Raw genomic sequence first — 26,415 nt, 5'->3', positions numbered from 1 at the left:
GCAATACAATGCAGATATTCAGAATTTTGTTTTGCCATGACTGATTTAATACAGTATTATGCAGCAGGACTGTGTTTTGGAATGGAGGAGGCAGCACAGCCTCTATAAGCCATAATTAAGTCCAAATGGAAACCAGCCAACTGAAAGACACTACACTCACTTACAAAAGGGACAATCATATGATATTTAAGCAATAAGGCTATGTGGAAGTACAGGTTCTGGATGGGATACTGTTTTGTTTGTTTACAGCTTACTCATCCCTTCCACATTGGGGTACAGCCATGCAAAAATAGTAGAAAATATCTCTAGATCTAAGCCTGAATAATTAAAGAAGTATATAGTGCAAGCAGTGGGAAGATGTCAGCTACTGAGGAGGTCTTATTCTAGCAAGAATAATGCCAAGAGTCCAAAAACCCAAGGCCTTGAATATGACTGAACCAAGAAGGATACACATTATATTTACACCTTAGCCAAGAGACTACCCTAATAACTCCAAGGTGCCATGAATGTGCTCTCCAAGAGCCTAATGAAACACTGATTAGAGAGAAAAATGTACACATAAGAAATACCTCGGTATGATTTATAGTCAAGCAACAAGACATAAAATAAAATACCTAAGAATGTATACTGTACATAAGGAAAAGCACAGCTAAACAATTTCAGTTCTAGCTGCCAGTTGGACCTTGCTATTTATTACTCGTCTGTCAGTGTGCCAGGTTGATGCCATCTCACCCAAGGTCATGGTGCCACAGTGTGTGTCAGTGAGACAGCAAAATTCCTGACACCAGGTTCATGAGTACAGAGGTCATGGCTGATGAGAGAGAAAGACCTCAGAGGAAAAGCTAACAGTTTCTATTCTGTCAGGACACTTCAGACTTACTTCTCCAATATAAAAGTTTCTCTTCGCACAAGTATGTGCATTTCTCATGATTTACACTTTTAGAAAATTCTTCAGCTTTTTCACAGTTTTCATTTACTTGAAGTGTAAGTTAGAGCAGCTTCTTTTCCTGAGGCCATAGAAGTTGGCTCTCAGGTTCAGGACATGTAGAACCACAAAGCTGAAGCAGGCAGGAACCAGGAAACAAGCAAGGTCAACTTTCTTCCTCCACCCATTTAGTATCAGCATTGCTACTTCAGATGGAGAATATGTTTTAGCTCCTTCCAGTTGAGGGAAAGGGTGTTTCTTTCAACACATTACACCCAGGGAAAGAACTACGGAGGGTGTATCCACTGATTACGTAACCATTTTCCTAGGCAGTGGGGAATGGTACAGTAAGGAAAAGTTCTGAATTTCTACAGGAACCAACTGGAGACTGATACCATTCTTCACAGCATGAAAACTTACTATTTCACTGCCAACCCCTCCTTAACATGTTAACATACAAGCTAAAATTGTTGTGTGTTCTACCAACACTGACAAATTTGAATCATGGGTCAAAGCAGAGTCAACAAGGAAAACTTTCTGGTTGTAAACTAATGTAGACTGTGCTGTGCTGATAAAACTCCACAAGTTTTTTGCTACATGGAAGTATTTCTAAACCTGCAGCACCCAGGAGCCATAACTCACCTGGAACTGAAGTCACCACCTCACGAAGGGGAATCTGGCTGGGTTGCTGTGTGATGACTGATGGAACTCTAGACCCAGGGAAGCGCACAGGCTGCTTCTTATCACAGACCTAGATGGGTCAGGTCACCAAAATACCTACCCCTTCCTCCTAGGCTTCTTGTACCTTTTCTCTGCTTGTTAACCTAATTCTACCTAGAAACACACGCACCAGTTACAGACACGTTTCTTTATACCCATAGTTCTAAAGGAGTAACATCCCAGCTCACAACATAGAGATCTTCAGGAATGGTATCAGGGAAAGCCAGACAGCATTTCAGCAAAGATACCTTGAAGAATGGCTAACTGATAACAAAATTTGCTTTAACCATGCTCACGTGCCCTGCTCTGTGACAAGAAGTCACTAACTGAACCATTTCCTCTGTTGTTTTTTTGTTTGTTTTTGTTTTTTATATTCAGCTTTATTAATTCCTGATGAGAAATAAGGAAACTGAAATCCGTCTTTAGTCTGCTTCCTTATTCTTTAAGGTTGAAAATCAAAGTCATCTTAGGATTTTAACTACTTAAATTTTCCAAATTTAAATAGGAACCTACCACAATAGTTTTCTTCAAAGCACTTAGTTACTTTCAAGAGTAACAGATTTCTCAAAATATCTAGATAGTAGCATTATGGTACAACAGGCAATATCAAATATTCAGCTGAAGACTCTTAAGCCTAGTTCGTTGTTGTATCACCAGCCACAGCAAAGGTTTTGCAGCACACTTCAGCTGTTCTGTTAAGAACTAGAAAGTCAATGAAACAAAAAATAAGCAAAAAACTGCACTTTCCTTGCTTTAAGAGCATTGCAGTTTACAAGGCGTAGAATGACTCTCATACGCCAATTCTGCTTTTTAGAATGACTGAAAATCACCAGAAAGCTCATTTTCTGCCAAAACAAGAGTACTAGAATAAAACTCACATCTCAGAAAAATAATCCACAAGACCTTGTTTGCTGATAATGAAAATAGTTATTTTGTGACATCCCTTTACTCAATTTCTCCAGAGCCACAGAGTCTAATTTTGATTTTAGGCACTACACGTTTACACCAACCTCCAAGGCACTAATGAATGAAGATTCAGGAAAGTTACCATACCTGTCTCCCAACATTCTCCTGGAAGGCAGCCTAAGGAACAGAGAACAAACACAGCAAAACGAGTCAGGTTTGCTTTTTGATAAACACCAGATGATGAATTCAAAACACACAACAATATAAATGACCCATGGCTTTTCTTTTTTAAATAAAGTAAGCTTTGTCAGTAGAACAAGCCCATAGGGCTTTTTTGTTTCTGCGTCTCTGTGTTCTGGTGTTCTTAAAGCTGTATGTTGCATGACAGGAGTTTAAGAATGCCAGTTTATTAAGTTAGTCACACCCAGAAGAGTGCTTTGGAGCAGTGACACAAGGCTTTGCACTGGAACTGAAAGGCAATACCTGTAGACAACAGAAATTGAGACGGCTCACTGCTGTGTGACTACTTCAACATCATTTGCTAATAGCAGGCAAAGTTTGATTTCTTGTCAATTGAAAGCTTGAGACAGAAAGTATTGAGAATGGAATACTTATTTGGAAGATACACATCTGAAAGCACATTGAAACACTGAAATTATCTGGACGCTTCTCTTAGGGCATGTCACTCACTCCACAAACACAGATCCCCAGCAAGGACAGCATTTGTCACCTGACAACTGATATTTAACATACAGGGGCAAGTCCCAATCTTTACTGAGAATGCCACAAGAATTTTGACGGACAGAGCTTCTGTATTCCCTACATAAATACAGCATGTATGTGGTAATCCACTTGTGAAAACCAAAGGTGAAGTTAGCTCACCACCGCACCAGACTCTGCATGTGGGGCAAGCACTCCCAGGACACAGATGAGGCAAGCCCGAATGGAGCCAGTCTCTTAGTGCCTTTCTGAGGTGATGTCTGCTTGGGATAATGAGTGCAGTTCCTGTGGGCCTGCCCAGGCTCGTTCAGCTCCTGCTCCCAGTGTATCCCTTGCAGGACACGTAGCACAGGCTGACTCTAAACCGCTCGCCCAGCACCCTGGCGGGTTTCGGAGCCCACTTCAGCCTGCTCCCAGTCACAGCCAGGCTGCCAGCGTGCCCCTGGGCTAACCAGTTTGTGACTGCCTCGGGCAGAACCGCATGGGCTATCCTCCACAGTGCCAGCAGCAGAGATACACCCTTGGGCAACACATACAGCAGCCTTCAGAACAGGAACGGGAGCTGTGGCAATGCCCTGTGCTTGTTCCCCAGAGCGTGCTGCAGCCCAGCTCCTGACACAGGGTGTTCTCCACCACACGGACTCCCTGGCAGGATGTGCCAGGATATCATTTCATGTCACCATGCATCAGTTCTTTCTTTTTACTTACACATCAACTTTAGATCCTCTTTTATGCCATTGAGAACATTTCACTCGGCACAGGGACATTTCACTGAGGATGACACTCTCAGCCATCACAGTCAAGGGCTTTAATACTTTAACCACTGCATTACAATTTCTTTGAAAAATATACTGCTCAAATGAGTGCCTTAATGATACAAAATCTGTAAAGACTTTTTTTTTTTTTTAAATTTTAAATCACAAACTTTGATATCCAAACAATACAAAATCAATGTAAATTTCGCCTCAAACCAGTGAAAGCTTTATTCTACTTATAATACATCCACAGGCCCAGCACTGAAATATACTGTGGCAAAATTATTGGGGGAAAAAAGATACATAGGGGGCTATAGACAATGTTGTAGCAAAACAGCTATTGAACATAAAGTTTTTACACAGTTTACTTAATGTAGGAATTTTAGCATTCCACCACCATATCACTGTTTCATTTTTAAACTCACTTAAAGAAATAATCATGAAGATCTAAGAAATATTCCAGCAGCATGGCAAAAATAATTAACATTCATCTGATGTGTTCTAAGCATCTAATTCACATGTTAATTTACACCTAATTGATAAGTTTATCTGAAAAACATACAACTTTAACCACTGCTTACAAAGACAGATATTAGTATAATAATACTAATATATTATAAGCCTTTCTATAAATGTTATTTGTCAATTATTTCAATGTAACAGCCTTGGAGAAAAATAATCAGTTTGCTATAGGTTCTCACATTTGTGTTATGAATTGTAAATTCATAACAGTATGAAGAGAAATATGATAACCAGCAAGTTCCTGTGTACATAGCTCAGTAGTTAGAAAATTTTCCAGTTTCAGACTAAAACTGTATAGGAACTTGTTTCATAGCTGGTTGTGTAGGTTGGGGGAGGTTCACATCACCAAACTCTTTCAGCTTCAGCATTGCTGTTGTACATTTTAAAGAAAAAGCTAAAAGGTGCCTCTTCTACAAAAAAAGTTTTCAGCCAATTATGGGTAACTTTGCAGTGACAACCAAGATATTCAACAAAACCAGAAAAAGCCATCAAAGCAGTGCAAAAACAGATCTCTAGAGTGTTTAGATATGGAAAATATCACCACTGGCTGTGTGGACATTCCAGCTGTGACAACTTAAACAGATTACTGTCCTAGGAGAACAGCATCTAATCCAAATTTTAGCAACAAAAATGTGATATGGTAAATTATTTTTCCTGGGTCTGAAGGATTACGCTGAATGAAAAAAAAAGTTACAAGGAAAAACCATCCCTGCAATATTTTTCTGTTAAAGCTTTGTCAAAGAAACTAAAATAGAAGTACAAAAGTAGTGAAACGTACTGTTTATTCAAGTGAAAAAAGGCCGTTTTTCTGGAACTCATTTGATGTTCACAGAATTCCCTCCTTCTTCCTTTCACACTTATTTAGTATTTCACAAACAGGGTTTTTTTTATAATACTTAGGAGATTTTCAATAACCAAAAATGTTACTATTTCAACTGCAAATTCCTAAAAGATGTCAAATACTTCAATTGCTTTATAATAATAATCTTTTGGTTTTTCATACAACCCCCTTCTAGAGATGGAAATATTGGATGCAAAGACCTTAATTTAAAGATTCTATGATATCTGAACCCAGATGACCAACTAGCCTAGTAACCTGAATATTTTGCTTGCCCACAAAAAATGAAAGAATATTAAAACATTTCGTAACTGATGAATTTAAAAACTATCAACTAACCAAGAAGAACAAAAACCACTTTCCTTTAAGACGTCAGAGCTGAATAGAGCCCAGTCCAAGACTCATGTGATTATTCCACACAATGATTATTCAGGAAAGAGTTGCAAAAGTCAGCTCAGAATGCTTTTGGAGCTTCAAAGGACAGTCTTGTTTTATTCTCTTTAACCTCAGGGTTCAAAATATCTCTATGTGCCATTTTGTTTTACTGGTGCTCTGCATTATATTGCATATTGTAATAGATGGAAAATCTAGTAAAACGTGTTGTTTATTTGAATATGTATTTAACTGTAGTAATGATTGGAAATAATTAGGACTCCCAGGTATCCTTCTTCAAAATTGTACTAATGCCTGGGAAATACAAAATATGTCTTTGTCTGCCTTTCTAAAATAAGAAAAAAGGTTTTGGTACTTTCGTAACTATCCATCAAAAGAGCAGTTCCAAATTTTTACCAGCTTTAAATTAGAATGTATGAATGGAGATACTGAAGATATCTGGAGATAAATGAATTGCAGAATGCCTGACAAGTTGGTTTCAAGTAGAAGAGTAAAGTGAAAAGAAACTACTGTATTTTGTACTTGTTTGAAATATGGAAGCACAACCTGTACTAAGCTTATAGCATTAGTAAATATATCTGGTTTAGCACCATATTTCATGGCAAAACTATTGGTTTATGTTTAAGCACACACAATCAAGCCACTAAAGGCAAGCAGTACACTTGTAGTGGCAATCATGTTAAAAAGAAGTCTCGTCTTTATATATACATATAAACACTGATTCCTAGGACAATTCTTATAGAGCAAATAAATAATTGACCTCAAGCCTTCTATAATCCTTAATGTTCCATGCAGTTCTCAAGAAAGCAAGGCTATCTTTGCTTTGCTCTAATAATTTTATTTTCTTAAATTGACTTAAATTAGCCAAGAATAGCCAGTTGTACAGTTCTAAAATTGAGGAGTTGACATTTGGGGGATAGTAGCATTGCTCATATTCATTAGGTGTACAGCGTACAAACAATATATCAGTACTCGGCAATCTACAGCATCTTAGCTCCCAAGCTTTGGTTTTAACCTATTCAGACAAAGTGACTTGTGATGTGACTACACAAGCAACTGATTCACTTCCCCAGCAATTATGCTGCAGCTTCATTCAACAGCTTAAACTCTCAAGCACAGGTGTGGCTAGAAGAAAGAAGGATGCTATCCAGGTATCCCTGAGAAATACTTCTTACAAATGCATTAGCTTTCAAAATTTCAGTCAAAAAATTAGGCAGATCTGTTAATTAATTTGCAGGTTGCAAAGACTGGTTTGCTTTTTTGTTTTTGTTTTTAAATGCATTCAGAGTGAAGTTTATTCTTAGGGACAGAGACACCTGGTTCTTTGACAGACATTGTTTGGTTCTGTGTTTGAGTTAATAGTCATAGGGTGAGTTTTTTTATGTTTGCATAAGATAACTTATTTTATCTGTTAAAACAGACAGCTCTTAAGTCTTTTTTTTTTTTTTTTTAAGAAAGCAAGTTCAACAGATACAAGACACTGAGTTGTATTCTCAAAGATTTACATTCTTTCATGCCAAACTCTATAGCCTCTCCTCCATAAATTCACTTCTCAAGTACAACCACACTTTCTTTCCAATTCAACAGCCTGAGTATTTCCTACAGAAAGGTTCCACAGATTATACTTTGGTGTTAGGCCTATTAACTAGATAACTATCTGCCTAATGTATTTATCTCTTTCTTTTCAAAATTCCCAGTCCTACGGAAAGAGTTTTATACAATAACTGAAAATATATTAAGATATTATTATAGAAATTGTCAACCCAATTGCAGAGTAACAGATGATGAACAATTAGAAAACTTACCAGCTTGGTAAATTGAAAAAGACATGCTGTATATTATGAATGACTCTCTTTTCTTTGATATTGTGACTAGAGAATGCTAAATAGCTCTTTCTTAGAAACTTTATCTCAATCATCATGACAACAATACAACAATAGAGCAGATTGTGAACTGTAGCCATAAATCGAGATGTGGATCTGTGGATTATATAATTTAAAATCTAAATTCACACTGTACTTCTAGGGATTTATAAAAGCACTTTTGTTCACAACACAATATACTGCTTATATACTGTAGTTCTACATAGCTAAGTCTACAAATTATTAAATTAAAACAAACAAAAAATAATAGAAACTTATAACCTAGAATGTGGTAACTTACAGAAGCAGCTCTTCTGCAATTAACATCCCGATCAAATACTGCAGCAATAACCAGTGCACTGAGGAAACAAAATAGGGAGTATTAGTACCAAAAATATGCAAAGAAATGTGTAACACCTTCATTTCAACATTTAGACTTCTAAGCAGAACACTCAGCAATTCCTCTAAGGAGCTAATTATTTATTAATACAAGCCTAAACTAAAATTTGAGCTAAAAAAAACATGTACTTCCTTGTTTTTCTACTCTGCTGAGGACCTTCCATAGCATTAAAAAGACAACTGCCATCCTACTGTATCAAAGAGATTTGAGGAGTATGCAAATAAATTTAACTGCATAGAAAAGGTTTCTACTTTAACTGTAACAGGAGTTTAAAACTTGGACATAACTACCATCTCTAATATTAGGCTCATCCAGTGTAATTTTAAATTAAAACTTGGAAATGCAGTTTCTCAATAACCAACTGCACAGCAAGTCTTATGTAAGGCGTAAGCAAAACTAAAAGTTAAGCAATGGAACTTGCAGCTATCTCTACAAGAGCAATCACATCCTGTAAGTAACAAAAATTAGAAAACAATATGCAAATCCTGCTAAAAAGTGATCTGCAAGATAAATTGCCAAGCAGTTTTTTTAGAAGGTGACCTGTAGATACAGAGGCATGACTACACAAAACTGTTTCTTTGTGCATGAAGTCTGGTAACCCTGCAGAGCTTAATTCCTGTTCCTCAAAAGGACTGCTTTTAAAAGATGTGCTACACAACAGAGGAGAGAGAATATATCCCAGGACACAAAGTCTACAGCTTTAGAAATCCACCTCCAGCATTCAATTAACTTCAGTGACAAATAAACATCACTTCAGGAGAATCATTTAAGCAGAAAATTATTCCTTTCAAACTCTGAAACTCTTCATTACGTTATTTATTGACTCCAGGCAAAACAGGAAATAAATACTGGCTGGAAAGTAAATCCAAGACAGCTTTGCTTTAGCATAAAGATATTAATTACACTGATAATATCAAGCTTTCCTGGGTGGTGGCTATCAGTTTCCTAAAGTGAAGAATACTGTGTTGTTAAAATTCACCGAAATGCTCAATCAGTATTGCCTCTGTAATTTCAGTTTATCTCCATTAAGGAAAACAGGAGACAGAAAGCAAGAATGAAATGAAAATAAACCCCAATAAATTGTTCTAAAGACAGTTAATGCTTTCTTATTGCCTCTTGCATGAGCAATTCCACTCTTTGCCATGAAAGCAGGTGATTATAAGACAAAATTAGGTCATCCAAACGAGAGCGATTGGAAGAGCAAATATTTAGGAAGCTTTCCATTAGGAAGCAGAACATATGGCTAACTGATGAAAAAGTGCTGGGTTAAATACATCACCCTCATAACTCATCTGCTAATTTTCTTCTCTGGCATACAGGCAAATTTAGTAACTCAAAAAAGACATTTAAGAAGTATATAGTTTAAAGGATATGAATAGCTCCCACGAATCTTTTCATTATAGGGGAAAACATTCAAAACTAACAAATTGGATTCAAAACATCCTCAAAAGAAAAAAGAAGCAAATTTCTGCCTGACATTTCTGACTATATCGACTGCAAGAAAAAAACAATTTTGTCAGTTATGCAATATTTCAATATGGTTCTCTTCTGAAAACAAAACAAAACAAGAGAAACGCCAAAACCACCCTGTCATCCAGAGTGTTGCCTTTACTGTGTCAAAGGTACCCTGAAGTTAAGTGTTAACAGAATATTTCAGAAGAGCTGTGCTGGGTCAGACCAAAATCCTTCCAAGTCATTCTCATGTCACTGACAGTGGCCCAAAAAGGAGACTTGGGGATGAGTGTAAGGACACATATATTAATTGTTAACACACTGATTTGAAAGATTACACAATCTTTTCAAACGGGAAATGTCAAAAGACTGTCACTGGAGAATAAATACTTCTCTCCGAATCTCATATTTAGACCTAAAATGTGGTTTATGACATATAATGGAAAACGGTTTCAGGTTATTATACACAACAAGAGTTCAGCTTATAATCAAATTGTACTTTTCCTTTTTTTTTTATACTTCTGTTGCCTTAAGACAAACCTTTATAAGTAGAACCAGCAAAACAACATACTGTCTATGTGATGCCATCTGAGTTATTCAGTGCTGCAACCAAAAACCATGGTTAAGAAAAACAGAAAAAAAATACCCAGGAATTTTGTCATTGCCCCTGTAGCCCCATTATATTCATAAATCATACTCTAGTCAGTGTTTTATGTTAATCCTTTTAATAGAAGTAGTTTAAACTTATCAAACTGCACAGGTAATGTTTTCAAGTTAATTCCAATTTGAAAATGCAGACACAGTCTGCTGTAACCGAGGGATTAGCAAGGAAAGCAACATGCCTAAGATGAAACATGTCTAAGGTGTCTTCACCTGTCTGCTTTGTCGTGGGAGTTTATGTGATACTCCACCAGGATTTCCTAACATAAAGAAACTGTTTATGTCAAACAAAGTGGGGTATTTTTTTAAGCTAGTTAAAGAATCATGTCTGGACTTGCCTGAAAGGTAACACACCTGACTACTAACAGGCAGAGCAAAGAGTGGCTTTGCATCGTGCAGTCTCTATGAAACACCTTCTGTAGTTCCTTGAGGTATATTTAGCCTGTGTGCATGACAAGCAGCATACAAGTGTACAACAAACACAAGCGGACTCTAAAAGGCATGTTGTGATTCTACCAGTCAACTAATAATTCTCCCTTTCTTCCCTAGCCCTTCCCCTCTCCTCAGGTACTCACTTAACTGGCTTCAGGGAAAGTTCAAGGGCTCGCAGTGTGTCAGCGGCTGGCTCGCCTGGCAGCCCAGCACCAGCCCTAGCACCTTCCCCAGACAGGGCAGGAAGAATCAGAGAGCAGGGGCCAGCCAGGCGATAGGCATCAGAACACAGAAATATCAAAAGCATCAGGTGACCCTCTCCTCATGAGCACCAGATGTACCAGACAATAAATCTGGGTTTCCTTTATCACCAGTAGCAGGCATTCCTGGTCTGTTCTAGTCACAAGCAGCAAGAAGCTTATCCTATTGCTAACCTCTGAGAATTTGCTACTATTAATTCAAACATACCACCCTGAAGCTGCAGGAAATAAAAAAAATAAACTCTCAAACCTCTTGCCAATTTGGCACAAACCCGAAATTTCCTTCCCGAGCTGAAAAAAAGGCAAGACTACCTTTTAACAGGACAGAAAGCTCTCTTCCCTACTACACATGAGGGAAGGGAGAGCATAAGAATCATCACAAGTGAAACGGTTTTAAACAATCCAAGCAAGTTAAAAGAAGGAGGCGAGACCAGAGTCAGACCTGAGTCTGTTGAGAACTGCTGCTGCCAACAGCCCTTTGTGCACCTCTTCCATCATGCCAGTACCCCAACCAGAGTGGCTACACAGTGAGCTGGGTGATGAAAGCATGTCTGGGCTCAATTAATTTTTCTTTTGCTGGCTTTTTTTTTAAAGCCCTGCCAAGGTCCCCCATTCACTTCATCACAGGCCACTGCACTGTGCTCAGCTGCAGAAGCAAGCAGAAGAACCTCTCCCACTCCAGTCTCAGATCCAATTCCTCCTGTTTATCTAGGTAAGGAGAAGGTCTGAAGAAAAGGAGGAATGCAGTGAGCATGCCCACTTCTACACCCCTATGTTCACAGCTCCTCTAGCCCAGCTCACACTGAGCTCCTGTACTTTCTGCTAGCCACCAATGTCCTCCGCTGTTCAGTGTGTTACTCCCAAGTTGTGGGGTAAAATGATGAGAGTATAACTACACACATGGAAAAGAGCAGTAAGACAAATGTTTAGAACACGAGTTAAAAATGCTATTAAAAAAAGAAATATTAAAAAAAGCATACGATGGCCCTGCAGGAAATAAAAGTGCAAGAGACAGTAAGCACACGACTCTCTTCTGAAGGCAACATTCAAATACATAAAAGGAGAAAGCTTTTCTCAATATTTCATCATGGTATAAGATGTAGCTCAAAGCAATGCTTCAGATTTCCCCAATTCTGCAGGACAATCTTGCCCTGGAGCAAGCTCCATCATTCATCCATAGCCACACCTACCTTTTTTTTTTTTCCCCTCTCCAAAAACAACGCACCACCCCAGGGAAGACAAAGCTGCTCCACTCCTACACTGTACGCACTACCCCCATGAGTATTCTGCTGAATGGGAGACTGCAATTAGATCTTTCTACATAACGATTCATTTATTGATTACCTACACCATAGAATGACAGATAAATGAAACTACATTCTGACTGCAGCAGTTCCAAACAGTTAAGATAGCCAGCGAGGGTTTAATCACTGTAATTGTATAATAAGTAGAAATATGTTTTCCTTTATATTTTTTGTTTAGGTTTTAAACAAATCAGCTTAGCTTCTTAGTGTGCACCTGCCACTTTACAGACAGTAACTTCCACACCCAAGGGGGCAGGAATCAAATTACCTGTAGTTCCAAGTTATTAAATTATGTTTAACTTTCCTCATAGGTAAGCTTAAAAAGAGAGTACGCATGTAGAGACTAGGAGAGGGGGGAAAAAAAAAATCTCAGCCAGGTAGTGCTTTTATAAAGATATCCTTGGATAGCAACTTTAGTACATGCATTTCAAAACATAGTAAGGTTATCCTGCAATAAAAGCCAAGTTTCACCTACTTTGCTAAGAATTTTCTTTTTGTGGTCCAGTAGTCTGAAGAGATCAGGCAAGGTTTTAGAAACCAGTATAATCAGACTCTAAAAAATAAATAAGCAAATGTGAATAAGTGTATCTTGTTGAAATATGGATAGGGATAAAAAACCTGACGTGTGAAAATATGAGCCAGTACTATTAGAAATACTCTTGGGTGAGTATTTCTAATAGGTGTTCTCTACCTTCTTCTTTTTTTTGAAGAAGAAGAGTGGTAAGGTCAGGAAGGAAAAGGGCTGATCTGTGATCTATAAAAATCTAAGCTTCTAAGTTCAATATTCTGACAATTTTACCATTTTATCACAGAACATTCATAAGAAAGCAGAGAAGAAACAGTTATCACTGAATATGCAAGACAGATACTTCTTTTAAAACTTCTGCAATTTTACAGAAAAAAAAAGATTTTATGCAGTTTAAGGTGATTTTTCACTAGTCAAAAGTGAAATATTTATATCCCTTGACTACTGAAAACACAGAAAAAAAAGTCTTTCAGTTACACCATGATACAGCTTTGAAGGCAAGAAAAGAACAAACACCCCCATGCACCAAACTACGCCTGTGCTTTCATTTGTAGCTATGACAGTCTGAATGGGTTGTGGGGCAGGACCCAGTTTATGCAGCATATTTTTTCTGTATTTTGGTACCCAAGTGAGTTTCCCAAGGCACTACCATGTGTCAGAGGCTATGACATGGAGCAGGAAAACATGAAGCAGCTCGCTGTTTAACTCACCAGCTCCTGGTTACCCCCAGTGCTCTCACTCTACCACACTGACCCCCCTGGCTTCCAAGTGTAGCAACCTGCTACTTTGCTGCAAGTTCAGCACTATCTGTGTTCCTCCAGCCAGTTAAACAGCCATGGTAAAGACTGGGCATGAAGGATAAACCATCTGCAATTTCTAGCACCAGGACAAGCAGTTGAAGATTGCAATTGCTCAGTACATTTTTTTAAGGAGGTAGTATTTTCCTTGCAGGTGAATGATTTGTTATTTCTCTATAAGAATCTAATAGCTTGTATTCTTATACAGGCAGATGTTTTTGCAGTGTAATTCAGCTTACAATGGATATTATGTACTTTGTTTCAAGATGCTGAGTTCTGCATTTTTTTCAGGGTAGCAACAATTTGCTTGTGGCTAGAAGTATGACTCTTCTTTAAGTAAAGCAGTGACACACCTAAGGCTAGATTTAAAAAAAAGCTGTATGTAATTATCGGCTTGCTGACACAATAGGTGAAACTGTGTGTCATACTTTATTTGAATATTTTTTTTCACCTTTTCTCTTTGGAGTGGCAATTCTACCTTCAAGAGTTGATTATATTTAGAAAAGGAATGGCCGACATAACTACAAACATTTTAAGCTAAAGCCCTAGTGCAGTATTAATACTTGCAAAAATGCTGTGCAGCTTTGTTAGAAAATTGAGCACATACAAACCACAACACCTGACAACTGACCATAAGCAATGTTCAGCTTCCCCCTTGCCATCCACCCTGTGTTTCTCTCTACCAACGTATTCCAAACAACTGAAGTTGTTGGTAGCTGACATAGCCAGTGCTAATTTGTATTACTACCATTGCTAGAAGATTCCCATTATCTTCTTCAGACACTTTCCTAAAAAAAGAATTTGTTTCCAATACAGTCTGAAACCTAAATGACATGAGCTTCTTCAGAAACATAACCTCCTTCTTACTTGTCCACTAGTTCTCACTACCAGCTTTGCAACAGTAAAGCAAAATACCACAAGCCATGAAAAATCAGAATGGTGTGCTTGCATCAAACCTATGGAGAACAACATTGGTTTGCACCACGGTGGGGTGAAAGGAGTAAAAGATATATATTGCTCAAAGCATCACGAGCAGAAGAAAAATTCTGATAAACAGAACAGATCAGAATTCTGGTAAGAAGGCAGCTTACACACATTTAGTCTTTTTTAAGTTGTCCAAGGAACAAGCTTGCCAGACTTTAAAAGAAACCTTAAAGTTCTTCACCTAAGTCAGAGGATGAAAGCAGAGGATGGATTTATTTCCATAAAGCTGCTGACCAAATGTACACAAAGAATCAGTTTTGAACCAGACTTTTTTATTTGCATGTGCCCTCATTGTACCCTCATCCCAAAGATTTGCTCACAGCAAGTATATAAGTCTATTGTTGTAAGTTTGAAGATAGCAGTAAATAACTCTGCACAGCTAACAGCTTGCTAGAAACATCTGATAACATGCTGGTTGGGGGTGTCACTGTATCTTCACTGCCAACATTACCTCTGCTGGTTAGATTAAAAATAGGAATACAACCCAAGATTTAATCACGTCATTATTTCATTGTGCAAACACATCTTTAGGTACCTTCACATTAAAAATTTCATACTATACATAATCTACCATGAACTCAGTTAGAAGGGAAACAAATATGATCCTTTAAAATAAAATATTTCCTTAATAACTTACTACAGCAAACATCACTATTTCTAGCATGCTAGAAAGTCAGTATTTCTAGAAGCAGGTCTGTTTTGGAGCACTGCATTCTGTTCTGTACTATTCTATTCCTGAAAGTCATCCAGAAACACTGGATGGCATCACGTTCTAGCACAGCTTAGTATTACACGACTCCTCTCCTTTAGGATCTATGCTACCGTAGGTGAAACATCATCAAAACAACATGCAACTCCTTTAGCAGAGATACAAAGCTAAGGTGTCTCAGAATTTTTTGTCTGCTTACTTTAAAGACATGACAGCTTAAAAAAAAAAAGAAGGAAAACCGTGTTTGTCCTTCAGAAATTTGACAGTGCATTCTTAGACAGAAAGGTCTCAAAAAAAAACCAGAACAACCAAAACCAAACAGGAGCAAGTATCACACAGCTAAGAGACACCGTCGTGTGACCCTGCAGTAAATACTGGCAAGCAAGGATACAAGGATGAAGAGCAGAGACCAGCAAGGGCACAGTACACCAGTATCAAGGAATAAAAACGGATCTACAGGTCTTGCAGTCTGTCCCAAAGAACCTTAAAAACACGTTCTAAAGAAGAAATAAAAAGTCACATATTCTCTGGGAGCCTGCTGAGCTAAGAAAGTAATCTTGTGTTTCCAAACAAGGCTTCCTGGATGAGATTGAAATAGTTCTGTCAGCAATCTGAAAAGAAAGCAGTCCCTGGAAATTGAACTAGGTATCCTGGACCATAAATCACTGTATAATGCAAATTATATCTTTTTCTTTTTAAAAGTATAACACTAAATGACTACTGATCAAAAAATCTCCAATGGAGACAGTTGCCTGAGTTACTGCTATCAGTGATTGTACTAAAAGCCTGCCAAGAAACTGTTAGAAACTACCTCTGTGTTTGCAGTGCAAATCACCCATTAAAGACACCTTGAAATGTCAGCCAGTGTCCTGCCAACAAAAAGATTAAATGCTGAAGAAAGAATCCCACAAGCAAATAGAAGGAAAAGCACAAGCTGAAAGAAAAAAACAAAAAGGTAAAAACAACCTGTATCTGCAAAAATACCACCAGTATTAAGTGAAAAGCTGCACCAGGTTCTAGTACACCATTGCAGTATCACAGATTTTGATCTGGAAATCTTCTGAAAATTTTACTTTACAAAATTTTTTGAAACAGAAGCCACATATTGAAAAAAGTATATGCATGTGTTCCCATTCAACTGTAAGTAGAGTTTAGCACCATGGCCATTCTCAACTGGGGTACTCTATAAAAAAAAAAAAAAGGTATATATAAAAAAAATCTCTGACTTATTAGTTAATTTTAACTAAAACATCTCATTAGTTATAATAAAAAAATTCCATTATTCGAAAGTGATATCTTATTAAGAATTCAGAATCACTTTCTTGCCACTTTCAGGAACTGGATTTTATTATTTACTCTAAATAATCTTTGAATCGACACATGATAAAACAAAGCTGATAAATGGCACAGAATAACCAGGAGGCTCTGAAATAACTATTTAGTTCTCTAAATTTGAGACTTAACCTGCTCAGGTTGCAAGTTGTAAGCTGGCCAATAAAGACATGCTATATTCTTTGCACAACACCCGTCTGACAAAGCACCAAAACTCTTGGATCATCAGAAACATGTTCACCTGAAAGGTAGGAAGTCACTTCTTCCCTAAGTTCTCTCTTTTTCTAATGTTTCTAGTTCTTTATGACTCCATAAAGCAACTCCCCAATTTTATAGTACTTTGGGTTTTCTACTTCTACTGCACTATACTTACAAATCATCTTAAACTTCCTGAATCTGTTTCACTGACCATAAAGCAGGTGCCCAAGCAGACAAGAGATGACCCCACCCTCCTCACCCCAAAGCCTCCAATAATTTCTCTGAATCTTCTTACAGTGAATTTCCTTGGCTTTTTCTTTGGTTTTGTTATGACAGACAAACAGAAGGAAATGAAGTCATCACACCTGATAAGGAAATACTTAGATGCATTTCAGTACAAAAAGCTAAACTGCATCATACTGCAACTTTTAGACTTCAACAGTTACATGGAAAGTTGGCAATATTGTTTGTGTCTTCATCATCCCACTCATATTCAATTATTTTACTCAAGATATTCAGCATGAATCAATGAACTTTATTTAAAATAAACACAGAGAAACAAAAATATCAGTTCCTTGGCAAACAATATCCATAGATCAATGAATTTCATTCCTGTTACACAAGAAACATGAGCAACTTTTTAAGCATGAAGGTATTTCCCTTAAATGGATATATAAGTTTGGGTCAGTATCTAATATGAAATGTCTTAAAGATAGACCATTACACTTCCAGATTGTTAATTTCTAGAAGATACAGAATTAGTCTAGTAACTCCTAGCTCCTTTCTAATTTTGATTAGATTTTTCAACCCAAGCTAAATTTCAATCCAATCTAAACCGTAGACAGCTCAGTTTCTTATTGCCACAACCTACCTTGCAATCTGATTAATGAAGGGTATCAGTTCTGCAGGATCATAGGCACGAGCGAAGGCCCAGCACACGTAGCAGGCCGCGTCCCGCACGTTGGAGCCCACGCTGCACGGGCCCCGCTTCTCGTCATACGTCAGCGCTTTCAGAATGACAGGAACTACTGTTAAATCAACAAATGGTACAGAGGCAGCGATTAGGACCATAGAGTGAACGTTAAAAAAAAAGGTATAAGAGCATTCAGTGATCATTAGAGAAAAGATAGAGGGTGACGTTGTCGATTCTGAAAGAAAAAGCATGGTTCTTAATACACTCTAAAATTAAAGTTGACTAGAAAGAGGAGTTGTTTTTATAGTGCATTATTTTGTTTATTTGTCAGTAGTAGTTTATTTTTTAATTTTCTTTACTTGTAATTCAATGAGGATGAAAGCAAGTGGATTACAAGTAACACTGATACCAGTTATTACTCAAGTGATACATGCTCAGAAGTCAAAGTGAATTTACAATGCAAAATTTTGAAGTGTCTGCTTTTTAAAGTACTGGACTGTAAATATTAGAGCAGCATCCATCCCAAGAAAAAAGTATTTCTTAAGAAATAAAGTATTGTAGTTACTATAAAATAAAATAATCAGTATCCATCTATTAGCAGTCAACAGTTATCATGGTAGAAGTCTTAATATGAAAAAGTTCTCTTAATTAAAAATGCTTGCTATTCAATATAATAATCTTGAAAGGCACTTAAGTACAGTTTTTGCATAACCTTAAAGCAAAATGTGATGTTCAACATCATTTTTGCATTAAGTAAGCAAGCTGCAGTATTTTATTCCCCATAGATGTGTTATTTTGAGTGATTTCAATACAGTGTTTTAAGCTTGAACTTATCAGCGCTGTCAAACTGCACAGGTCATAGAGGTGGTGCATAAAACTGCAGTGTAACCTAGAAAAGCAAACAAGTGGGCTTTACTCCCAGCTCTGCATAGGCAGCCAAAACAACAGCGCCGACTACGTTCCTCTTCACCAGCACAGGATGATTTAATGCAAGACCAGATGCCTTTGATGAAGGAAAAGAGCATACAAATTAAAAAAAAGTCAATGTCTTTTTTCTCCTATCAGTCAGGCCAGTTACATCGATCTGATGTTTTTGATAGACACCAAGGAAATAAGATGGAGGTATTTGCATCCTGAAGAGGCTTCATCCCAACATGGCTTCAGGCACACCATTTCCAAATGTACTCAAAATGCACTGAACTGATTCTAGTGCCCAAATCTGAAAACGCTGTCTCGACGCCCAGTAGACAGACTCCAGACATAAGCATCTGACAGCCACCCTGGGATGGTGCCTTTCATTTCTCAGTCACACTTATTTGGGATGGTAAGGACAGGGAGCGACACTAAAACACAGCACAACATTTAACAGAAACTAAACTATACCACAGACTATTCATGTAAACCTGATGAATCCAACTAGATACAGGAAATTAAGACAATCAGCAGAAGGAATATACTGTGGTTCCAAATGGAAATGATACAAATGTGCATTCCTGAGAACATTCTGTATCTCCTGTGGATTTAGAAAATCACCCTCAACTGGCAACTTCAGGATCTCTTCAGTGGCATACATAGTCGAGAACAAAGCTCACAATATTTTTTTTCTGGATCTTCTTTGAATGCTTCTCGTTCAAGATTTCCTCCTCTTGAGGAGTTCTCATTAGTGTGCCATTACCTGTGTTCATGAAACCTGTGTCCAAAACTCAACTGATACAACAGTAATCTTACTCAAAATAGCTCTTAGAAATGCACCTATCAAGCACTGCTTTCCAATTTAATGAACAACTTGAGAAACATTGCATTGAGCATATTTTAGCCAAAAAAGGCTTAAATGCCCAGAATTCCATAATATTCATATGGCTCTGTGGCCCATTTTCCTGAAGGAGCTGCACAGAGCCCAAGCCCAGGCTGAGCCCTGGAACGACGCAATGCTGTTCCAGTGGGACACCAGCAGAATACAGCTTTTCTTTACTTTTGTTTAATATCATATTTGGGAAAGGAGAGTAGTAAAAGAGAAGTTAATCAAACAAAGATCCCAGAATCTTATCACAAAGGTCTTGTAACACAGTACTGTTATGATAAGGAAGTGACAAAAATAAGCTTGGGAAAACAAGTAGATTAAGAATTTCATTTTTATGTTTATATCCCCATCAAAACTGCAGACGTCAAAAAAAATGTTTTTCTACAGAAAACAGCTTCCAAAAACTTAAAGAATTATTCTCTTACACAGTTCTAGTAATATACTGTCACAGTTTAAGAAATACTAATTGCATGCAAGGCTCCCTGGAGGGCTTTCTTCTTGGTATCTGCAAATCCAGATATCTAATTTGAATACATCTCTTTCTAGATAGCGTGTCTTTAATAAGTGAATAATATCTGTAGAAACAACAGCCTCTAGAAAAAAAAAAATCACTTCTCTCTCTCTCTCTCTCTCTCCATTTTCTTTCTTGTATCAAATTCATCAAATGCATCTTTTTTCTTTCGAAAATACCTGTCAAAAGGTGATCCCATTGAACAAGAAACAGGATCGCTGAACTGTATTTTCATTAGCAAAATGTGTCTGGATATACTTGAGTGGATATAATCACAAAATAATTAAACTTCAATGCACAGTTCATCACTGTGTGCTTTCTATTTTAAACAAAAAAAAAATATGCAACACAACTGGAGAAGGGAAGTGTTAAAATGCCATATAAATTCATTTTAGACTACTAAAGAAAATAAAGCAGTATTAGAGGGATGGACAAACTACAATTATGAGAAGTATAAGCACTACATGGGAAAGAAAAAGCAATTTGCATTCAGGAACAATGATATAGAAAAGATGGATGGATCTTTGGGCACTTCCCAGTTCCAAAAGAAACTGCAGTAAAAATCTTTAAAAATGTTGACTAGCTGTTTTTGAAAAATGCTGCATCAACTGATGAAAAAACACGGAATTTGCTGGTTCTACAGGAACAGTAAAACGGATGCCAAAGGTAATTTTGCAAAGCTGCACATTTCCTTCAGCACAGGGTGATTACTCCAGCTACTTCAGACAGCCCTGAGTGCTCTCATCTCACTGGGCCTTGCAAGACATGTGGAAGAAGCTGGTAGGGACAACACCAAATGGCACCTGGCTTATTAGGGGACAGAGCTGATGCTCCCAGGGGTCTGCAACAGCACCGCTCTTACTCTGAGCGGGTCCAGACTGCAACCTCTGGAGAGCAAAAGGGGATAACAAAAAGGAAGGATACAAAATTGGACATTCAGAAGGCAAGAGAAACAGGGAGAGCAAGGTGAAGTATGCAGCAGTGAGGGCTAAGTAAATATATACACAACAATGACAGCAACAAAGGAAATACTGATCCAGGGGTCATCTGTTAATGTTTTCATGCTGCCACTGGTTGAATATTTACTGGTAAACGGTGGACTATGAGAAATACTCTATAAAAACTGCTCCTGACAAATGCTTGCAAAAGTGGGTCCAGCATTACATTTCCTGTTGGTATTGAAAAGTCATAAAACCCCAAAAGGAACACTATGAAAAACTCCATGTTTCACTTCATGCTTTACCCTAGAGTTCTCCAAACACAACGCAGGTTTTTTTCTGCTGTGGCTTCCTGCAGTGTCAGAAGAGCATGGCTGAAGGAAGTCATGAAGGAGCAGTACAGACAAAACCACCTGCAGTATTTAGTTCAGTGCAACTGATAGAGCTTAGAAAAGACCTTTGTAATCCACAGTTCGACAGACTCTGTGACTGCATTACCTCACGTACACTTTTCATCTTCAGTCTAAACACAAAACACTAAGCTAAATTTTGTTTGGCAGTTTTCTCCAATTTAAACTTCACATTCATACTCTTCTAAAGTGTTGATACACAAAGCAGCAATGAAGTTCAGAGCTTTGTAGTCAGCTTCTGCATTGTATCTGTTATGCAATTTCAATTCACCATTATAATCTCCTCTCAAATACTCAGTACAGTCACAGTGTGGTACTTTGTTGCTCTGTATTGTTCCAGTTTTTCACGTTTCAAAACATGCTGCATTCACACCTAAAATTGATTTCTAAAAATAAATAAATAAAGCTTTAATTAAAAAAAAACTTCCGGAAGAACTTTATTGTAGTTTGGAAGGGTGACAATAAATTTCTTTTTGTTTGAAATTATCAACACGCCTTTTTTATTTAAAAGTAGAAGGCTCGGAGATACAAGAAGACCTAATTGGTACTTCACTTTTCAAGTCACCATTTCTTTTATAGTTCTACATTAAAAGTTTGCCATTAAAAACAGAGGATAAATAGTGTCCACTCTCAACCCAGTTATTAAAACAATATCCACCTGTTTAGGACTGTGAGTGCTCCAGAAAATACAGTCACCTCTACCTGTAGCCTAGAGGTATTAATAAGCACCTGCTACACTCCGCCCTGCCTTACCTAACAACATAACTGCAGGTTGCAACACAGGTCTTTGCTCAAGCCTTGTGAAAATAAAGAAACAACTTCTGGCTTCAAAGCATTGCAGACAACTAATTTTTTTTTTTTTGTCCTTAAACTGGAGACAGGCTGCACAGATATTTTGCTTTTCAAACCGATTTAGAACAAACAGATGCTTAGCACCTTTCAGGTGATAGACACTAAAAAAACATTTAAGAAAACTTATGGAAGAAACTTTATACTAGCAGGTTACATATATGCAAATACAAAAATGTCTCATACTATTCTTTTAAAAACACAGAAACTTAGACTATAACCCATGCCATCAGGAGCTCCATGTTACTTTAATGTCAGATGATGATTTTTTTTTCCCCAATGTTTATCATGTAAAACATACAAATACAACAATTAAAAAAAACAACAAAACCTGTTCCTCAGCCTGTCTTGTGTCCACAAGAAACCTGCAAAATTTCATGCCAATCTTATTTCCTTTAAAACAGATTTTCACTGGATCTCAAGTTAATTAAGAATTGTCTAAATTTAGTTTAAAAGTAAAATATGCCACCCTTAGAAGAGATTAAGCTAATGTTACCTCTTAGACAAATCTTACATTTTGCTATGGGCTGTCTGTGCAGAGAAGCCTCCTCAATTCACAAGTACTAAACTGCAAACCCTTCTATTTCAGAATTATAAAATATAAGAAAGAAATACTACCAAAAAATGGATGTCTACTCTTACTGGAGAAAGTATTGTACACAATGTCACTGTAGGAGCAGCTGAGAACATCACTGTTAATGAACTAGGAAGCTTAAACACACTATGTATCAATACACACTTTGTATCAATATAAAGAACAGTAACTTTACTCTTCAAATTTTTCTTTAATGAAGTTAACTCATTACAGAAGAGTCCTTCCGTAGCCTCATCCTCTTTGTGAGCCTCAGGCATAAAAAAAACATGTCAACAGCCATATCTACAGTATGTCAGCTCCCCATGTTTTAAAGAGCATACCTACCACTATCATTCATATGCTAAAAAAAGAACTCTGGCTTTTCTGTGTAAAGGATTTCAGATTTGAGACCACATGCCCCTACATGACACTCTAACCTCTTTTAGAACAAGAGGCAGTTCCCAATTGTAACTTCATTAGAGCTGTTATACTAATATTTAATAGATCAACACAGATGGCAAACACAGATAATTTCAGATGAGCCCCATTACCAGAAATAAATATTTGTTTAAAGTTCCGCCAAACATTTCTGATTTGTTCTCATTTTCAATACAAGCTGTCTACTTCAGGATTTACTCTTACAGGACTATTTCATGCAGAAGATAAATTTTCCAAGGAGGATCAGAAAATGCATGTGCTGCTTTGTCTGTCAAGAAATTCTCCATGTTTCTGTGATTTCAGATGCTCTAACACTGCATCCTGTAGGACAAGCACCTAAACACTGTCAAGAGGTGGCATCTCTCATTCCTGCAGCCAGGTTTGACCTAGTTATGAGTTTGCCAGGCAACAAGGGAAAGTATCACAATTCATACATGCTCAGAAGATATGTGAGAATTTAACAGCTGAAGTCTCTCAAGCTGCCATAACTTTCTCACAATTCTTAACACTGACCCACGTATTTAAGCCTATATATATGCATATCCACAAACCAAATAAGCATCTTCCAACCCATGACTATGAAGGGCTGTGTCTGTCTGGTTGCAATCTCAGTTCAGTCTCTCACTACGTAATGAATTAAGAGAGTCTTTAATTATATGATCACGTGATATTTTTTTTCCCCGGACCTATCTCAGTCAGCACACAGGAAAGACCTGCTCTGGCGATGAATCAGAGCTGGCCAGCCAAGGAGGTGGTTGTCTGCCTCGCTGCTGAGGGAGGAAAACATGTAATGCAAAGACCTGCTTTCAGGCAGAGAGAAGGGATTGTTGGTTGAGGTGGATGTTACCCTAAAGAACTACATCTCTGACAAAGACTTACTGTTTGAAATCACTCATGTTACTTAAATACAGTGTTTAAAAGAAATTGACACTGGCTCTCATTTCCCAGGTAGCTGCTTCAGGACACTAATGGCAGGTTTGCAGAAGTGCTACAAGAGTGAAATCGCTGTGAGATTTGGAGGATGGCAAGAGCCCAAGGAGGAAGCAGACGGATCGGGATTTTGGCCACTCTATCTCAGCATCATTATGTAATGGGCCAGAAAACCTCAAAAACTTTAACCACCCCTAGCTGGTTCCCTTGAACGGCCTGCAGCTGACCCAAGAGAGTACTGATCTACTTGCTCTGAAACACAGAGCACTGAATATTTTGGGGATTCTACCCACTCACACCCAAGAAACCTTCAGACAAGTTTACAGCTAACAGAGTCCTTTCCTTAACTCAACCAGTAGCAAACTGCAGTTTAAGGACATGAAGAAACAGGCTTATGAAGGAATTCTACTAAGCAAACAATTTACTTAGTCTGAAGGAGTATAAAAACTTGGTAAACCTTCTAACACTGCATGTCAGAAAAGAAAAATCACTAAAGAAACCCCAAGCTTCAGGCTAAGGTTATGCAATACTGAGATAAACCCTACAGTGAAAAAGCTAGAAGCGATTCATTGTCATTTATTCCCTGCTCAGTATTTATACCATTTCCCAGTTGCACTGGGGGAGGGACCTTTCCTGCTATGGCTTCAGCTATGGCATTTCTTATTGCTCATACCTGCTGGCTAGTGAAAAAAAAAATAAAAAGAAAGAAAATTTGCACTATTTATAATGCTTCCCTACTAATTTGAAAACTATTACAGTGACATATGCATTATAACTTTTAAAAATACTATTTTCAAGACGATGCATCATTTTTAAAGTTCACCTGGGTGTTAGAGAAAAGGAATTCTCCTGTAACCAGCCATTCAGGTTTGGATGTTCTCTATTTTCTAAGAGTCCACCTAAGTCAGATAAATCTTTTTTTTCAGTTCTTCCTGTATCTCTAATGAAAAGTACCTGGAGTCTTGCCAAAAGCCTCACAATTAACTACTACTACAGAGCAGACTAACACATTGCAGAAGCCTGACTTCTGATGCATCCTCCTCCAAAATCCTGGCAGCTGCAAATCAGTATCAATTTATTCTGGGATATGAAAACACAGAAAATCTGTGAAAACAGAGTATGTACACAAGTAAGAAGTTACATAATAGATTTCTATAAGACTATTTAAACCTTAGAGTAAGTTAAATGTTTTCTAGAACATATTTGAAAGCCGAATTACTTTTACTTTTTCTTAGAGTTGGGGTTTGTTTGTTTGTTTGTTTGTTTTTAATAAATAGCACAGTGAAACTGGACATGCAAAAAATTCTTCCTGTATTATTTGGTGTACAGTTTTTCAGACTTTAAGGGTTTTTTAAGTATATCAAGCTATGTATAAATATCAGGAAGCACCATTCTCTGTAATCACAAGATAAAATACACAGAAATCCAATCTCTTATCAATAGCCACAAATATGCAAGGATTCTCCGTGCCAGGAACACAGATACTACCACTGACCACATATCCACTCTAACCAAATTATCAAGATATGTGCAACAGAAGCTTGGGGAATTAAAAAATTGCAGACAGAAGTCATGTATATACAGATTCCTTCAAAGCCACATCATTTGCTATTGAGATTAGCTGCATCTATTCGAAACCTTCTGACAGCACAAAAGTCTTCAGCCCATACAAACTTTACACCAGAAATATACTTGACAATGGGTCACTTTTAAAGCAGAGAAAAAATGTCAATTGAAATTGTTCCTATTTAAACAATGTGCTTACCGTTCAGCACAAATAATGCACAAAGTATTTCCCTAAGCCAGGGTCTTTTTGGATACTGGTGGCATTGTGTCTGACGTTTTGGAGAAGGTAAAAAGCACACTGATTTTGTCATTGATTGTGAAGTCTTGACATCATAACCTGCCACGGCTCCTCTCAAATCTGTCTCAGCCCCCTCACTTAGTACTTAACTGCAGACTTCAATGCTCCCTACGTTTTTACACTTTTTTGTTTCTCCTTTTCTTCTGAAAGTGATTTATAAACAGGAGAAAAAAAAAAAAAAAAAAGCCTGTTTTTTCACAAGCTCTTTTTTTTCCCACTCTCTCTATTTCTACCCTTTCCATTTATCTTGAGATTAAAAAAAAAAAAATCTAATTCAAGATGTGGATCACTTGCACTGACCCACCAGTATCAGACTTCTGCATTAGCCACTATCAGTGTAGCTCATCAGCATTATTGCCTTCTGTTTAAATGTTGCCTTCACCATTGCCACAGTTAAGCAAGGAAAGAGGGGCTGCTGGATCGTTTCAGTCTACTCGCTATGAATGGGTAAGACAAGCAGGCAGAGCAAAAATAACATCATGCTGGCTGGAA

The 26,415-nt window shown here is 37.5% G+C and overlaps 1 protein-coding gene across 1 annotated transcript in view; it reads right to left on the bottom strand.

Moving 5' to 3' along the window:
* The window catches only part of TBCD (tubulin folding cofactor D), a 116,758-nt gene that overhangs the window by 44,808 nt on the left and 45,535 nt on the right, over positions 1–26,415 (bottom strand). Inside the window, exons 14-16 of the mRNA XM_008938810.1 lie at positions 17,567–17,723; positions 7,943–8,000; positions 2,699–2,728 (exon numbers count right to left, since the gene is read on the bottom strand). Coding sequence (XP_008937058.1) covers positions 2,699–2,728; positions 7,943–8,000; positions 17,567–17,723 — 245 coding nt within the window. The remainder of the gene's footprint in view (positions 1–2,698; positions 2,729–7,942; positions 8,001–17,566; positions 17,724–26,415) is intronic.

The sequence above is a fragment of the Merops nubicus genome, unplaced genomic scaffold (assembly GCF_000691845.1).
Source record: "Merops nubicus isolate BGI_N331 unplaced genomic scaffold, ASM69184v1 scaffold18734, whole genome shotgun sequence".
Lineage (NCBI taxonomy): Eukaryota > Metazoa > Chordata > Aves > Coraciiformes > Meropidae > Merops > Merops nubicus.
The sequence above is the reverse complement of the archived record's forward strand: the minus strand, read 5'-3'. Positions and strand labels throughout refer to the sequence as shown.